The sequence below is a fragment of the Canis lupus genome, chromosome 18 (assembly GCF_003254725.2).
Source record: "Canis lupus dingo isolate Sandy chromosome 18, ASM325472v2, whole genome shotgun sequence".
NCBI lineage: Eukaryota > Metazoa > Chordata > Mammalia > Carnivora > Canidae > Canis > Canis lupus.
In genome coordinates, this window is record NC_064260.1 from 7,847,088 (window position 1) to 7,864,580 (window position 17,493).

Below are 17,493 nucleotides of genomic sequence, written 5' to 3' on the forward strand. Positions count from 1 at the left end.
TGGGCCTTGTAGTGGCGAAACAAGATGAGAGACTTTGATTCCTGTCCCCTGGCATAGTCGCGGCGATGGGCTAGAGGTGGTGCCGCTGGGGGGTGGGAGGGGGGGACGTGTGGCCTCCCAGCTTCCTGTCTTGGGTTTCTATCTTCTTTCCACACATGGTGTCGCCTTGGGAATGACGGAGGACCTGGAAAGGGCCGTCTTCCCGTAAAATCAAGAGTGTCCTTGTCTTTTCTGTAAATCTTTCTTGAGTCCCTGCCTTGTGCCAGGCACCGTGCTGGCCGCGAGGGATGCCAGCCAAGATGAGGGGTCAGATGTCGAGGCGCCCAGACGTGGGTTGGGCAGAGGAGAATACCTAAAAAGTCTTTAAAATCACCATGTAACCGGTATTCTGGACAGAAGAGAGGGGGATGATCCCTTGATCAGAAGGGACTGGTCAAGGAAAGTTGGTGAGAAGAGCTGATTAACCAGTTTGGTGGTTGTTTTTTTTTTTTTTTTTTTTTTGCTTTTTTTTATTTCAAACACTTAGCTTCTGTAGCCTAAAGCTGTGGTCCGTGAGGACATTGGTTCTGGAGTGGGCAGACACACTCGAAGGCACAGTTTCATACCTGTGATTGCTGACGATATGCTTGGGCTCGTGTGACCATTTGCTCAACACGTGGTGACAGTGAGGCTAAATTCTGAGCCCCCTGCTCCGACGCGGCCCCATCAGCACTCTTGGCACCTGCCAACTGTTACTGAACAGCCTGCCATAGTGCAGAGAGGGGGCCAAGTTGCCTGCAGGGTCCAGCCAAGCCCCCTGTGGCCCCTGTGGCCCAGGAGGTCGTGTTCGTATAGATGGTCAGTCAGCCCGGGCAGGCAGGTCCTGTGTACTGCCGCCGGGGTGTCTTTAGTTTTTTGTTATTTATTTATTTATTTATTTATTTATTTATTTATTTATTTATTTATTTATTTTTAAAATTTTTAAAAAAGATTTATTTATTTATTTTATGATAGACATAGAGAGAGAGACAGAGAGAGAGAGGCAGAGACACAGGCAGAGGGAGAAGCAGGCTCCATGCGGGGAGCCCGATGTGGGACTCGATCCCGGGTCTCCAGGATCGCGCCCTGGGCCAAAGGCGGGCGCTAAACCGCTGAGCCACCCAGGGATCCCCAGTTTTTGTTTTTTTAACTCCGGGTTCTTTATCCTTGACGTGAGTGGTCCCCGTCGCCGGCTGGGGAGGACCACTGGCTGGCCAAGCACACCCCGCACGTGCACATCTGTACCGCGTCGGGCTGCGCAGGGGCCACTGAGGCACGAGCGACAGCTCTGGAAGGCACGAACGAGCAGGGCGTTTGGACACTCGTGCTCCCCGAGTGCTGCAGGACAGAAGCTGAAGCTCATCTGTAGCAGCTGAGAACCGCGCACCACGTACCTCTGAGCAGCCTGCCGTAATTATTAGAAAAATATGGCTTTGGGTGTGGGCTTGAGCTACCGCTGTACAGGCTTCTGGGCAGGCTTCGAATCCTCTCCCAGCAGATGCTGGAAAAGGGTGCAGGGGAGCGTGAATGAGGGATGGGGAATACGGAGACAGCCAGGGAGTCTGAGGCAGTCTTTTAGATTTACTTCCCAGAAGCCTGCGGGGGGAAAAAGTGGCTGGACTGTAGTGAGGCCGCCGCCTGTAGATCTGAGGAGGGGCGGGTTCTGTTGACCCCAGGGACTTGTGGCCTCCAGGGTCAGCAGCCCCGTGGCCAGCTGGGCTTTGGGCCCCAGGCACTGGAGGAAAAAGCCATCTGTCCAGGCAGAGCAGGGTCAGTAACACCGGCAGGAAAGTGCCAGGTCTGCAGACCTCCCAGCTCACGTACCTGCGAGCCCAGAGACGTGGGGCCGCTGTCCCCCGTCACGGCATAGTACGGATGTGTCGCAGGTCGCATGTCGTGGGAGACAGCCTCTGGGATGACGTGTGCTGTGCAGGATGTTTGCGAGAGAGCGCCCTGGAGATGTGGAGCCCCGAACAGGCCGGAGCAGCCGAAGTGTCAGCAGGGAGAAGTCTAGACGTAGCAGGCCCAGCCTGGCGTTGGCGGCCCACGGGGGTGCCCCAGCTGGAACGGACTGTGCGAGTTGTCCCCAGCTGCCCTGAGATGGCCAGACCTTCCTATTCCCACAGAGATGAGTCCTCAGGTAGGGCTGCTCCAGAAACGAGGGCGGCCTTGAGCGAGGCAGCTCTTGGTGACTCGAGTGGTGCCTGCATGGGCTCAGCTGAATGGCTCTGGCCCGTAGCGGTTGGCCAAAAGGTGGTTGAGTGAAGGGAGATGCGGGTTGGGCATTTTGCTGGTCACGGCAACATATAGCACGTGGCTATGTTCGTTCGTTCATGCATTTGTTCCTGGGAGCCGCCCATCAGCCACTGTGCTCACCGTCCAGTGTTTTAGGTCCTGGAGCTGGAGCATTGAGTGAAACAGGCGGGGTGCCTGCACGGAGCTGGTGCGGGGTGGGCAGGGCTGCCTTCCAGGCGGGAGACGGTCGGTACCCAAGGGCACGAGGGCAGCTGCTGGAATGGGTGCTCTGATGGCCCGGAAGGACTGAGAGGGTGAGGAAGCCAGACGGCATGGCCGTGGGAGCTGTGGGGAAGAGTCTTTGGGCCCAGGGCATGGCAAGGCCCCGTAGGGAATGCAGGCGTGGTGTGCTCCAGCACAGAGCCCAGCCGGTAAGGGCGGGGAGGCACGGAATGAGAGGAGGCCGAGGTAAGGAGTCTGCATCTACTCCAAGTACGATGGCAATTATTATTTGAGGTTTGGAGGTAGTAGGGAGTTCGCCGTGAGTAGAGCTCTGACAAGGAGGTGCAGCTGGTCCCCTCATTTTGCAGATGAACCGGCACCCAGTTTAAATGACTTGCCACGGGGCTGGCACTAGGCGGAGCTGGGGACCCCCACCTGGGAGGTTAGGCTTATAATCGTGTGCTCCTGACCCCCTTCATTCTGGGAAGATCACCTGGTTCATATGGGGGGTGAGGGTGGAATTCCTCGCTTAGGCTGCCCAGGAGCCTGCTGCTCCCCATCACAGGCTGCCCTGAGGAAGGGCAGCAGGGGCCGCGCTCAGCCTGTGATGGGGACATGCAGAGGGCTCGGGGGCGGGAGGTCAGAGACCAGACAGGAACCCGAGGGGAGTCTTGGAGCCAGGCTGGAGCAGACATAAGAGATAAATCTAGATAGGACGGGGTGCACCCTGTATGTTCTTGTCTGTTTGGTATTATGTTGGGAGACGCCCAGGCTGTCACAGGTGTGTTAGTGACCGGGAAAACCAAACAGACTTCCCTGGGGACAGCCGGGTGGCCCAGTGGTTCAGCGTCTGCCTTTGGCCCAGGGCGTGATCCCAGGGTCCTGGGATCGAGTCCCACGTCGGGTTCCCTGCATGGAGCCTGCTTCTCCCTCTGCCTGTGTCTCTGCCTCTCTCTGTGGGTCTCTCCCGAATAAATAAATAAAATCTTTAAAATAAATAAATCAACAGACTTACTGTAAGGGACATGGATTCCCGCAGGAGCCCCTCCCTCCCTGCTGTACCCAGAGGTCATTCACTTTCCAGAAGCTTGCTTGGAAAGCAAGTAGTTTAGTAGTGAACTCTTGGTGTGGGACTGGTTGGGGTACGATAGCATGATTTTGAGGTGCCCCAGGTCCCTTCCCCACTCACCCCCACAAAGAACATGTGCGCGTGTTGCTGTCGGTCGTGGTGCTGTTTGCCTGGAACGCGGTGGAAGGCAGTTACAGAGGTGGGTGCCACTAATGTGGTGGAGTTGAACCCCGAAGGACGCTAAAACCAGTATTTGATAGGGATTTGTTTCAGCCCCTGTTGAAAGATTAATCCTTGTGGATGTTTTTCGTTCGATGAGAGGCCTTATCTTCCACCGAAAGCCAGAAAGTTGATGTCGGCTGATAGGAAGTGAAATGTGAGCTCTTCCCGAGAACTGGTTAAGGTTTGGCTCTTTGGGTGAAGACTGTACCTTTACAGGGAGTAATTTTTTTTTTTTTTTTTAAGAAAGCAAGATTTGGGGGGACCATTAGGAGGAGAGTTTAGGCAGAAAAAGAAGAGCAAGAAAGTAATGCATGGTTACATTGTCATTTCCTTTTTTTTTCCTTTTTTCCCTCTAAAGCTGGGTTGTCCAACATGGTAGCCACAAGGCTTGTTTGACTACTTATATTGAAATTTAAATAAATGAAAATGGAATAAAATGAATTATTCTGTTCGTCACTCACTTGGAATCTAAGGCTGACCTGGAATCTTGGAGTCACACTGAAAATTACGGTGCCCCAGGAGCCTAGGGGAGAAATAATTTTCACAGGAAAACTTAGGTGGGTCTAAACCTGGAAAAAAAATGTTGCTTTATCTAAGAGGACAACTCTGAAGTCACGTAATCTGAAGATGAGATTTCCTATATTTTGGGCCTAGTCAGTAGATAGAACACCAGTTCCTGGGAAGCTCTTGCTGTGTAGCTGAGTTTTGTATCTAGTTAGTGCTTGATTTTGTTTATTGGGATATAGAGAACCTCCCTCCCACACCTTTTAAACCACTGTTTTGTTTTGTTTTTAAAAGACTTTATCTATTTATTTGTGTGTCTGAGAGAGAGCATGCAAGCATGAGCAGAAGGGAGAAGCAGAGGGAAAAGCAGACTCCCCCTGAGCAGGGAGCCCGATGCAGGGGGCTCAATCCCAGGACCCCGAGATCACGACCTGAGCTGAAGGCAGATGCTTAATGGACTTAGCTACCCAGGTGCCCCACCTTTTCCATTTTTATTTTTATCTTTTTATCTTTTTTTCTTTTCCATTTTTAAAGTACTTTATAGATTCCAGCCTAGGCCATTACTTATCTGGAAAGTGGGTATAATAATTCTGGAGGGATGCATGTGGGTTCAGTGGAAGGTTTTTTTTTTGCTTTTATTTATTTTTTATTTTTATTTTTTATAAATTTATTTTTTATTGGTGTTCAATTTACCAACATATAGAATAACACCCAGTGCTCTCATCCCATCAAGTGCCCCCCTCAGAGCCCGTCACCTCAGTGGAAGTTTTTATTGCAGTTTGAAATTACAGGTGGAAGATATTTATATAGTCAGCCTGGGAGAGCTCCGTAAACTAGAAATAGCCTGTCGGAGTTTTGTACTGACTTGGGGTTCGAATCACGTTGCCCATTGGGAGCTGTGCCGGGAAGTTATAATACTCTAACGTGATTCTTGGAAGATGTCTGGTTCCTAGATTACAGGAGTCTTCAAACTGTAGTCTGAGGGTCAGATGCATCCCACTGCCTGTTTGGGTAAATAAAGTTTTATTGGAACACAGCCGTGCCCACTCGTTTGTTGCCGCTGGTGGCCGCTCGAGCTCTCTTGTTGCAGACTTCTAACAGAATGGTCTGCAAAACTGAAAGTACTTTACAGAAAAAAGTTTTCTGGCCCTTGGTGGAGATTATGGGGAAATGATTGAAGTACCTTTCCAGTTCAGAAACATCTGGGCGGGCCAGGTTTGCAAAAAAAAGGCTTTTGGTGGAGGCATGGATTTCCCCACACTTCTAGAATTTTTTAAGGCTGTGCAATTCCTCCGAGCGGCGATTCTCTCCCAACTATTTCTTCATATACCAAACATCCCTCAATTCCAAAGGGAACTGGATATTAAGAAGGAAGCTGTTGAGTTTGTGGGAGGACACAGATCTCCTTCCTTCTTTTTGAGCATCCTTGACGTATCTTGGTCCTTGGCCGTGTCGATTAGGTGTTCTCAGTAGGTGAGCGAGGTAGTATCAGATCCGTATAAAATAATAGGTCCTTACAGATCCTAAGATCATCTCTCAACATCCCTGTAATGTTTACAGTTTCAGATGACCGCTCTTGAGAAATTTGAGAAATAGGAGCCTGTTAGAATGAAGTCACATTATTCCACTAAGCACACTTGATTTTTGTTGAGGGGACCATAGAAAGGGTAATCCCCCATCATTTGTTTTGGGGCCTTGAATATGTAACTTTCTGGAAGCGTATGTCTCCGGTTCTTCCGCTTTCCCATTCCACCTGGAAGAGTGGTTTTCTGTTCTTTACCCGTCTCACCAGAAATTTCTTCCTCCTGTTGCTCTGCCAATAGCCCGACTTTGCTACTTTCCCGAGCAAATTAAAGCCAACAGAGGGGAACTTGCAGCAGCTCCTACAACCACATCTCCTCACCTCCTGGGATCACACGCTCTGCTGTGCCCCGGCTGGCACAGATAACCCTAGAGAGTCTATAAATGTCCCCTGGTCCCACCCCATCACCTTCTCCAAGCTGTCATTCCCACCGTCGCCCCCTCCCTTCTAGGTCATCTAGTTTGCTTTTCTGCTGGATTGCTCCTAATCGTATATAAATACCCACCCTTGTAAAAGAAACAAACAGGACTCTTGACCCTGTTCACGCACACCAGTGGCCCCTCTGTCTCAGCAGCGCGTCTTCAGAAGTGTTTGTATTCACTGTCTCCATGGGCCCGCCAGCTGTTCCCTCGAACACTCGCTCTGGCTTTTCCCCGTGTCCCTCACGGCATGGACATTGCTTTGCGAGGCCATCAGGGACCCCACGTGGCTGACTTGGGGGATCCCGACTTGGCTTGTTGGCAGCGGCCCTGGACCCAGCTCTTTGCCCTCTTCAATGTGCTTGGATTTATTTATTTGAGAGAGAGAGAGAGAGAGAGCGAGAGAGGGAGAGGGAGAGGGCAAGCGAGTACAGGGAAGGACAGAGGGAGAGGAACAGAATCTCAAGCAGACTCCATGCTTGGGGACGTGGGGCTCGACCCTACAACCCCTGAGGTCATGAGCCGAGCTGACTGAGCCCCCCAGGGTACTGTCTTTACTTGACATCTCTGCCTGTTTTCTGCTTTCTGCTCACTGCCTGTCCATACTCTTTGCTGGCTTCTCTTTCCTCCAACTATTTAATTTGGGCGAGGCCGGGAGCTCAGCCCTGGTCTTCTCCTCCCCTTCCGTGTGTTCCTTCAGCGGGAGCAGCCAGGCTTACGGATTCAAATGCCATCGATTTCTTGGCTTGCTTCTAACTCCCAGATTGGTCTTTCCAGCCCAGACCTCTCTCTCCAAAGCTTCAGACACATATATTCAACTACCTGTGAGAACCTCCCGTTGCAGTATCTCGTAGACCTCTTACACGTGAGATTGAACAAGGCGCTGATTTCCAGCTCCCCCCCACCCCCAACTGGTGCATGCCCACCTTTCCCATCCCCAGTTGGCGGCAAGGCCATCTTCCTGTGTTTCACGCCCCAAATGTTGGAACCGTATCCTTTCTCGTACATGCATGTGACCTGAGTCCAGCTTGTTAGGACATTCTGCTGGCCCAGCTTTCATAAACCGCCTCTAGCTCCTTTCCGGATGGCCCCGAGAGCTCTGCGTCCTGCGTCCCTCTTGGCTTCCCCGTGGTCTCTGGTCAGCACAGAGCCAGAGTGAGCTTTTATGGAAATAAATGGGACCGTGCTCTCCTGATCAGAGTTCAGTCTAGGCCCCCATCCCTGGGAGCCGGGGTCCTCACACAGGCCTCTGAGGCCCGCATGCTCTGCTGTCCCCCCTGCCCCCTCCCTCCGGCCCTCTCTGTCTCTGCTCCGGCCACACGGGCTGGTTTGAAGCCTCCCGTGCAGCAGTTCCTTCTTCTTCTGTGGCCAATTGCCCCATCTCCTTTGGGTCTGAGCTCTAATGTCAGCGTGTCAGTGAGATCCACGGGGATCACCTGTTGGCTCCAGCTGGCCTTCCACCCACCCCTCGGGGGCCCGATTCCACTTACGTCACCCATCCTTTTATTCACCTCTAGCTTTTGACACCCTCTCACAACTGCTGCCCGTTTGCTGTATCCCTGAGCTCCCAGGGATGGGGATCCATCTGTTTTGTGGACCGATGGTGCCCGGGTGCCTGGTTCAGTCTGGTGCAGCCCTAACGTGTGCGACTGGAGACATAGCTCTCCTTTCCTCTTGAGAGGGGACGGTGAGTTCCTTGTAGATCAAAGGCAAGGCCTTTTTGTTTTATACCATCTTGGCGGTAAGAGCAGACGATCTTTCCAAAGGAGGTAATCCAGGGTGGTCAGTGCGGTGGCTTCTGCAGTGCTGGTGGCTGCCTCAGGGACTTGGACGTGTGGCTGTGGAATTAAAGCACTGCTTCTTGGTGGCCTCCAGTTGGGTCTCATGGATCTGACCCACCACCTACGTGCTGTCCACTGGGCTCCCAGCGGAAGCTGCGTGTGGGGAAACATCGAGTTAATTTTTAAAAACTTTCTCAGGGTTTTGGGTCATGCACCTGTTTGCCCTCTTCTGGAACTTTCTGTTCCAGAGGAGAGAAGCTGCTTAGGTGGCTTCTGGTGCACTGTGACATTTGCATGCCGTCTTGGGCCAGCGTCCTCCCAGCTGGGTCACAGCTGGGCCCTCGTTGTCCTTGGGCCAGCGGCCGCAGCACCCGCAATCTGCTTGAGCGCTGACTTGATCCTGCATTGGTCCAGTCCTGCGAGCAGCCTCTGAGCCGCGTTGTATCTGTGTTGGCGCACTGCCACCTGGCCCCGTCTCTCACATGGCAGGGTTTTAGGAATGTTTATGGAATTGTGAGTGATGTTGCATAAAGCAGAGCCTCATCAAAAGTCGTGCATTAGGAAGATATAAACAGTTCTGGAGCTGGAGGGTGGTGATGGTTATACAACAGGATGAATGTACTTAAAACCACTGAACTGCACACGTAAAAGTGGTTAGGATAGTAAATTTCATGTTGTGTATTTTACCACAATAAAATAATTGGGGAAAGATGGGAGGAATTAGGCATCCTACCGGGATACAGTGCCCTAGCGTTGTCCTGCTTGGCAGGCCGAGGCCAGGAGGCATGGGGAATTTCTACCGGGGAGCACGTTAGTTGTTTGCAGCAGCTTTGTGTGATTAAAAATGCTCCTTACAGGGATCCCTGGGTGGCTCAGTGGTTTAGCGCCTGCCTTTGGCCGAGGGCGTGATCCTGGAGTCCCAGGATCGAGTCCCGCGTCAGGGTCCCTGCATGGAGCCTGCTTCTCCCTCTGCCTGTGTCTCTGCCTCTCTCTCTCTCTCTCTGTGTCTCTCATGAATAAATAAATAAAATCTTTAAAAACCTAATGCTCCTTACTTGTCTCTGCTGATCTATCTCTGGTTTTAAATTTGATTCACTTTGCAGTTTGTCTTCAGTCCCCATGTCTCTTTGATAAACTGCTTATTGATGATCATCCTTCCATCAAATTGGACATTTTAAATTTCTACCTTTTATTTCATCTCAGGCTAGCTAACATTCAGGGTTATATTAGTTTCAAGTGTACACTAGGACCAATGCACTCCTTAACCCCATCACCTATTTCCCCCACGCCCCCCACCCCTGGTCACCATCAGTTAGTTCTCTGTGGTAAGAGGCTGTTTCTTGGCTTGCTTGTCTTTCTTTTTTCCTTGCTCACCTGTTTCTTAAATTCCACCTATGAATGAGATTGAATGCTGTTTGTCCTTCTTTAACTCATTTCGCTTAGCATAATACACTCTAGCTCCATCCATATTGTTGGAAATGGCAAGATTTCATTCTTTTTTAAGGCTGAATAATAGTTCATTGTATGTATGTACCACATCTTCCTTGTCCATTAATCTAGCCGTGGACACTGGGGTTGCTTCCATAATTTGGCTGTTGTAGGTAATGCTGCTATAAACATGGGGTGTGTGTGTATGTGTGTGTGTATCCCTTTGAATGAGTGTTTTTATATTCTTTGGACAAATACCCCGGAGCGAGATTGCTAGATTATGGGGGAGCTCTGTTTTTAACTTTTTGAGGAGCCTCCACACTGTTTTCCAGAGTGGCTGCACCACTTTGCATTCCCACCAGCAGTGCAAGAGGGCTCCCCTTTCTCCACAATCTCGACTACACCTGTGTTTCTTGTGGTGTTAATTTTAGCCATTCTGACGGGTGTGAGGTGATGTCTCATTGTGTAGTTTTGGTTTGTATTTCCCTGATGATGAGTGATGTTGCGCATCTTTTCAAGTGTCTGTTGGCCATCTGGATGTCTTCATTGGAGAAATGCTTGTTTCTTCTGCCCATTTTTATTTTTTATTTTTTTATTTTTATTTATTTATTTATTTTTTAAATATTTATTTTTTTATTTTTTTTTATTTTTATTTATTTATGATAGTCACAGAGAGAGAGCGAGAGAGGCAGAGACATAGGCAGAGGGAGAAGCAGGCTCTATGCACCAGGAGCCCGACGTGGGATTCGATCCCGGGTCTCCAGGATCGCGCCCTGGGCCAAAGACAGGTGCCAAACCGCTGTGCCACCCAGGGATCCCTTCTGCCCATTTTTAAATTGGGTTGTTTTTTGGGTGTTGGTCTGTATAAGTTCTTTATATATTTTGGATACTAACCCTTTTTCAGATCTGTCTCCCATTCCCTAGGTTACCTTTGAGTTTTGTTGATTGCTTCCTTCACTGTGCAGAGCTTTTTATGTTGATGCAGTCCCAGTAGTTTATTTTTGCTCTTATTTCCCTTGCCTCAGGAGACCTATCTAGAAAAATGTTCCTCCTACGGATGTCAGAGACATGACTGGCTGTGTTCTCTTCTAGGATTTTTATGGTTTCAGGTTTCACATTTAGGTTTTTAATCCATTTTGAGTTTATTTTTGTGTACGGTGTAAGAAAGTGGTCCAATTTCAGTCTTTTGCATGTGGCTGTCTGGTTTTGACAACAGCATTTGTTGAAGAGACGGTCTTTTTCCCATTGCAAATTCTTTTTTGCTTTGTTTAAATGTCTACATTCTAAAGCCTCAGAAAAGTGGAGCTGGATCAAAGGCTTGGGTCCTGGTGTCGGAAGGAGCTCACGTTCCCCCTGCTGCCACTACCGCACGTGTTCTTTGCCTCTTGGCACTTGGGTCTCCTCGCCTGCAAACTGGTGGTGGTAATGGACCTGGCCTTATTTTGCCCCCATGTTAGTCTTTTCACTTCCAGTGCCCCTGGCTTCCAAAAGGCCCATCAGGATGAGATCTTCCTCTCTGTCTGAAATCACAATAGTGGCCTGTACATTTTTGTTCTTCGAATGCACCGACCTCCTCTGCTACCATTCACCCCACACTTTTCTCCCCCTCCAATGCTGGCATCTCGGGATATTTCCCATTATTCAGTATGAGAGTCCCCCGAGGCCTTTGCTGACCACCCCCCAGCCAGCCTGCCCTCACCCCCACTAGAGTACAGACCTGTAACGGGGCCTGCCCGTAGGCTCCCAGAGGGAGGGATGGAGATGGTCCCATGAGCACCTGGCACAGCGCCCTGTGCACACAGGCAGGGCTCAGTAAGGGGGTGAGTTAGGCAGGAATGAATGCAGTTACCCCCCTTCTTGGTCCCATGCACCACTTACTTCTGGCTTGCGTCTGGTCCTTTATTTTAGTCTGGTGTGTGCTTTCTGGAGAACAGCTTGGCCATCGCCTTGAAATTCAGAGAAGGGTTTTACAGGTGCCCAGGGGAGGGCAGGGCCCCCGCTCTTCCTGGGCCCCCGATCCCAGCCCCCTCCGGGCAGTGGAGCCGAGGAGCTGGGCTGCAGCCCGGGCGATCAATAAGCCGCCTTCAAGTCCAGCCCAGACTGGAGCACTGCAACTCGTTGAAGATTCGGGAAGTGGTGCCTTGGAGGAAATCCTCGCCAAATTAAGTTTGGGACCTTTCATTTTTCTCAGTAGCCTAGGGCTAAAGAAGCAGGTTGTCTTAGACACTTGAAGGGTGAGGAGGCAGGCTGTCCCAGCTGAGTTCAGCCCGGCGCTGGGAGGCTCCTGTTTGCACAGCTAACTTTGGGCATCTGTTTGCGTGAATTCACATCTTGTTCTGTTTCTTACGACTGAATGAGGAGGTTGTGGGGCCAAGCCGGGCCAAGCACCTGGAGAGGGAGAGAGGGAGGGGGAGGCAGAGAGTTGTCCCGGGTCTGAACAGGATTTGTCAGAACCTGGGACAAAGCGGTGGAGGGGGCATTCGGTGTCCCTCTGCTTGGAACCCAGCTCCCTCCCTGGCATCTGGAGGAGTCTCTGAGGACATCACTGGGTCAACCCCAGCACATGTAGGGTACAAGCAATGGGGTTTGAGTGCATGTTAAATCCCACTGAGTTGGTTTGAGTGCATGTTAAATCCCACTGAGGTGGGATATCATGACAGGCTGGTTGGGACAGCTGACACTGGTTGGTCACCATACTCGATTCAGATGATCGTGCTGGCTTGCCCATGTCACCATCCTCCTCCTTCATCCTCTGTGCGACCCTGAGCTCAGGGGACAAGCTCAGACCTGCCTCAAGTGACAGTGGTGCCGGGGCTTGTGCTGTCCAGGGTTGAGTCCGTGTGCTGGGGATTCCCTAGGCCCAGGCTTTGTTTCTGCCTCTGCTTTGTGACCTTGGGGGACGTTTTTTACCCTCTCTGAGCTTTGGTTTTCCCGTTGGCTAACTGGGAATCCATAGGGCTGTGGTGAGGAGCTGAGGAAATCAGAGCTGTGGAGGGTCTTGACGTTCAGTCGCTCTTGCTGCTGCTGTGTCGTTACTCATGTTTGGAGGCAAATTGGAACAGACTTCGCCCCCACGGTGTTGGCTTCTCCAGAGAAGTTGCTAGACCAAACCTCGCTTCCTGCACCCCGAAGTTTCCGAAGGGGAGCTGCTGTCACCTCGTGTTTCACACTGAGGCCCAAAGCGGTGCTGTTGGTTTCCTCAGCTCCCACAGAGGACGGGGCGCGGAAGGCGAGCACCTGGGGGGGCCCTGGCCCGTGCGCCCCGTTCAGGCCGGTATCACCACTCCATGGCAGCCCCCACACGTATGGCCGAGGGTTCCAGACACGGGGGAGGCTGATGGGGCCCACGCGGGGTGCTCCTGATGGGGCGGCCTCAGGGTCCCCTGAGGACTCGCAAGGGGAGCCCCGCGGGGGTACAGGCCGGACGTCCAGCACCGCCCGGGGTCAGGGGGTCAGGGGGTCAGGCCTGACGTGAGCAGCCAGGCCTCAGCGCCTCGGCCAGTGCGTCCGCCACAGACGCCGCCGTGACCCCGAGGGCAGCTGCGAGCACGGCCTCCAGAAGGAGCAGGAGGGACGATGAAGAGAGTGTGTGCATGTGTGAGTGTGTGTGTGACTGTGTGCATGAGTGTGTGTGCATGAGGGTGCGTGAGCGAGGCGCGCTTCCCGCGTCCGCAGGTCAGCCAAGGGCCACCGTGAGCCCGGGCGGCCTGGCCTCGCTCCACCGGCTGGAGAACAACCCGGAGCTCCAGGTGTTCGGGCGCAGGAAGTGGGCAAGCGGGTTGGGGGTGATGCAGGCCCGGGGGGCCTGGGCGACCGGTGGGTGGGGGCAGAGCCGCTGGACCCCCGGCGCGGCCTGGCTAGCCCGCGAGGCGGAGGCCCCAGGAGGCAGGTCCGAAAACCAGAGGGTGAGGGTCAGCCCCCCATCCCGCTCGCAGGCAGGGGCCGTCCCACGAAGTGTGGGTTATGGGGGGCGCGGGGGCTGACCCGCCTGGCTGGGACTCAGTCAGCCAGGAAAACCAGTGGCCCAGATAGGAACAGGAGACGGCCCGCCGGCCACCCTGAATTGATGGTCCGTGGGGTAAAATTGCCGTCTGAAATTTATGAACAATTAGAAAGTTAATATATTTTTATTATATTGTCTAAAAGATTTTTTAATTCACTGGAAAGCGAGAAAGCGAGAGACAGAGCAGGAGTGGAGATAGAGGGGCAGAAGGAGGGGGAAGCAGGCTCCTCGCTGAGCAGGGAGCCCGAGGTGGGACTCGATCCCAGGACCCCAGGATCAGGACCTGAGCCAAAGGCAGATGCTCAAGCCCTGAGCCACCCAGGTGCCCCTGTTGTTTGATTATATTCTAACTATAAATGCCTTGTGCACGTTGGTGCAGCTTTTATCCTGTAGAATACATGAAACCATCCTACATTAAATCATTTGTTCAGTCACATACCGTCAGGAATCTGCTCTACGTTGCCCTTTATGTCCTTTGGAGGAAATATAAAAATTAGGATAGTTTGTAGAGTTGGCCAGATACTTCTGTGATCCCTCAGCACGTCTCAGAAACAAACAAAAGCCCACGTGGCAGTGGTTACGTGTGTGTCCGGCATATAATGACCAAACCTAGAAAGTTCTAAGAACCGACGTGGACAAGCTTTGCTTTTGTTCTCAGGTTCTGACAACTTTTACTTTTCTTCCTGTCTGCCCCAGGTCACTTCCACTTGGGAGTGAACGCAGATGCTTCTCAAGGCCGCTCGTTGGCTGGAGGCGGGTTGATAGAGTGCCTACGGAATTCCCCAAGGTTCTTTCTGCTTTGCGGGAGTCCGTGACTCAGAAAAGACTGTGCTGAGGAGAGGAACCTGGTTTGGAATGTTCTAGTCGGTCTTCTGACAGGTCCTTTTTGGCTAGTGAAGAATGGGAAAAGACCGAAGAAAAATGATGGGAGAATATTCTACTAGGTATAGACTGCCAACCTGTTACCCAGCTCCGTGCAGGACCACAGATCTAGTCATTCCATGGCTGCATCCTAGAGATTGTCAAGGTAATACTAACATGGGTTTAAAAAAAAATTCCTTCTCAGAAATGAGAGCCAGACTCTGGCCTTAGAAGAAAGTATCTTCAAGTCACGTGGGATATGAGGGAAGACACGAGGGAGGAGAGCGCTCAGAGGGAGGGTGTTAAGCTATTCACTTGGTTCTTCACAACAGTTCTTGTCCATGTGTCTGTCAGGGATGGCTCGGCTCACCCAGCCCGGTGCTCACGGGGGCTCCATCCCCCAAGATGAGCCAGGCTCCACGAGTTGCAGAAGCACCTACCATTCATCTACCTGTGGCAGGATACAAATTGAAAGCATAACCATCGTCGTGACAGCTTGACTTGGCAGGAAGATAGGGGACCAGCGCTAAGGGGCTGACAGCGGTCCCCCCTCCAAAGGGCCGGGTGCTGCCCGAGTGCTGCTGGTAGGAGGGCCACACTCCTTGGCCAGCCATCCTGATCGGTTGTCTGTCTTGCCCTGACTGCTGTTCCCATGGGATTTTGAATAAGGTGCTTTATCTCTTTGAGCCTCAGTTTCCACAGTTGTAAATGTGGAGTAACCTTCATAGCTCGCAAAGTTGCTGCATAGCAGTGTTAGATAGATGGTGAATGCAAAGCTCTTCAAGTGTCCTGTTAAATACGAGGTGCTAATGGTAGGTGGGGAACTGGGTGTTAACTTTACTTCAGGGAAAAATCTTAGCTCCGCTGCTGAAGGCTCTTCCCCTACTCCCCGGCAGTGTGTTAGAGCCCAGGTCAGAGGGTGGACCGGGGTAGCTGGGATGTCTCAGCGTTGTTGGCTCCACTGCCGTGTGCACGACCCAGCTACAGGGCCTCCGGATACGCTGTGACCAAGGGAGGTGGTGCTGAGGATGATTTTGAGACTATTTCATCCTTATAGCCCACTGAATGTCTACACTTTTTCATCTGACCGTCTAATTCTGCTGGTTGATAGAAAGGCCGTTGTGCAAACCTTTCAATGCTGGGATCCTCCGTGGTGACTGTTCACGGCTGTTCTCCGTCTCCTCTCCCACAGGCCTGTGGTCGGGCAGTGAAGGCTCCTAGGGATCCAGCTGAAATGAGGCGTTGGGACTCGAGCAGCATGTGTGAATCCCCTGCCTCGTTTTGGAGTTGTTCACATTATCTTATTCTTTGAGTCAGTGTGAGGGTACGCTCTGTTTAGCTTTTGTGGGTAAAAATAGAGAGAGAGAGAGAGAGAGAGAGAGAGAGAGACCTCCTTCCCCTCAACAAAACACCATTAAAATGTAGGAGAGAATTCCTAGTAGAAACAGATAAAATAAGCTCTTGGGTCTTTCCTTTATTTTTCCTTTATCAAACCCCCTTTTAGATAATAAATAAATGTCAAATGTTTTCTGCAGTGAGTAAGGGGATCTTCAGGGGACTTAGGTGTTGAGCTTTGGCATACTTTGGAAGGAAGACCCGTGGAAGGAGGTGCTGGAAACCATGAGCTTGAGTGTTGGGAGAAGCCCTGAATCCCAGGACCCTTGCTGCTCAGCCTTTGTTCTTTCTGTCTTACTGCACTTTCTGTGTTCTGTAGCATTCGATTATGATTTTCTAATAACAAGGCAGTATTTGGGACGCCTGGGTGGCTCAGCGGTTGGGTGGCTGCCTTCGGTTCAGGTCGTGATCCCAGGATCTGGGATCAAGTCCCACATCGGGCTCCCTGCATGGAGCCTGATTCTCCTTCTGCCTGTGTCTCTGCCTCTCTCTCTGTGCGTCTCTCATGAGTAAATAAATTAAAAAAAAAAAAAAACCCAAAAAACAAAAAAAACAAGGCAGCACTTAATCAATGTAGGAAATATTGAAAAATATAGCACAAGAAACTGAAATTCCCCCTTATTATTCCACTATCACGGATGAGTGAAAATTAACATTTTAGCACATTTCCTTCTAGTCTTTTTTTCTGCACTTGTATATCTTCACATTGCCTCAATGTAGTGACAGCTCTACGGTGGAGTTGGACACTCTCCCGTCTAATTCCTTCCTTACGTACTTCAACTCATTATCTCCTTCTCAGTTCTCCTCCTGGGAAAAGATTTTCAGATTCCTGAAGTTTTCACTTACAGAAGGCAAACACGTACCATTTAGTGAAACCTGTGATACAATTACTTAGATGATAGAAAAGGCCATGAAATCCCATCTCCTCCAGAGTTCTGAGCAATCTTTGAAAATTCTGCAATCAAGGCTGCTTTTGAATCCTAACGCCGCTCAAAGCTCAGGTGAGAAGCTGGACGGAGTGACCTGGCAATGCAGTGCCTAGAGCCCTAGATGGTCAGAAGAGCTGGGAAACGGTGTGAGCTCGCAGTGGAAGACATTGCCCTTTTTCTAGAACAGTGTGATTGCACGTAGAATGATTAATAAATAGCGCTGCGCTGAGTCAGCTGGGTGTTTGCTGCAGGGAGGAGAGAGACGCATGAATCCTCGCAGGTTGCATTTTGTCTGGGAAATCAGGGTTAAACTGGGCCTGAGCTCAAAGAGTGTGTAATACCTCCTTCCCGGCCCTGAGGGGGATTCAGGAAAGGGGGAACAAAATGCTCAAGCAAATACTTGATTGTGGCATTGCGGTGAGGGCTCTGGCACTGCTCGTATTTACCACTAACTCCTGTTTCACAAAGACCAAGAGCTCTCTTAAAGAGCCAAGGCGCGTTCCATGTAAGACGTAGATGATGGCTGAGCTTGACAGACCTCTGAAAAGACATATCTATCCCTAAATTAAATATTCTTTTTTTTTCAAAGATTTTATTTATTCATGAGAGACACAGAGAGAGAGGCAGAGACACAGGCAGAGGGAGAAGCAGGCTCCATGCAGGGAGCCCGATGCCGGACTCGATCCCGAGACCAAGGATCACACCCTGAGCCAGGGGCAGGTGCTCAACCACTGAGCCACCCCGGTGTCCAATTAAATATTCTTTGCAGACTTTTTAAGTTGAGAAAAAATGTTAGAAAATGCAGCAAGTGGAAGAGAATAAGGA

The 17,493-nt window shown here is 51.2% G+C and overlaps 1 protein-coding gene and 1 long non-coding RNA gene across 4 annotated transcripts in view; one reads left to right on the forward strand and one right to left on the reverse strand.

Moving 5' to 3' along the window:
* Window positions 1-17,493, forward strand: part of GLI3 (GLI family zinc finger 3) — a 270,176-nt gene that overhangs the window by 52,724 nt on the left and 199,959 nt on the right. For 2 of the 3 annotated variants that reach the window (XM_049096343.1, XM_049096344.1), the window contains exon 2: window positions 14,180-14,510. The exons of the other annotated variant lie outside the window; for it this stretch is intronic. In XM_049096343.1, the coding sequence (XP_048952300.1) occupies window positions 14,384-14,510 (127 nt within the window). In that variant the 5' untranslated portion in view covers window positions 14,180-14,383. The remainder of the gene's footprint in view (window positions 1-14,179; window positions 14,511-17,493) is intronic. 3 annotated transcript variants of the gene reach the window in all.
* On the reverse strand, window positions 10,201-14,190 carry LOC112661260 (uncharacterized). The gene is made up of 3 exons (XR_003137560.3): window positions 13,923-14,190; window positions 11,359-11,868; window positions 10,201-11,000 (listed from the first exon to the last, which is right to left on the reverse strand). It is a non-coding gene; the product is annotated as an uncharacterized LOC112661260 (long non-coding RNA).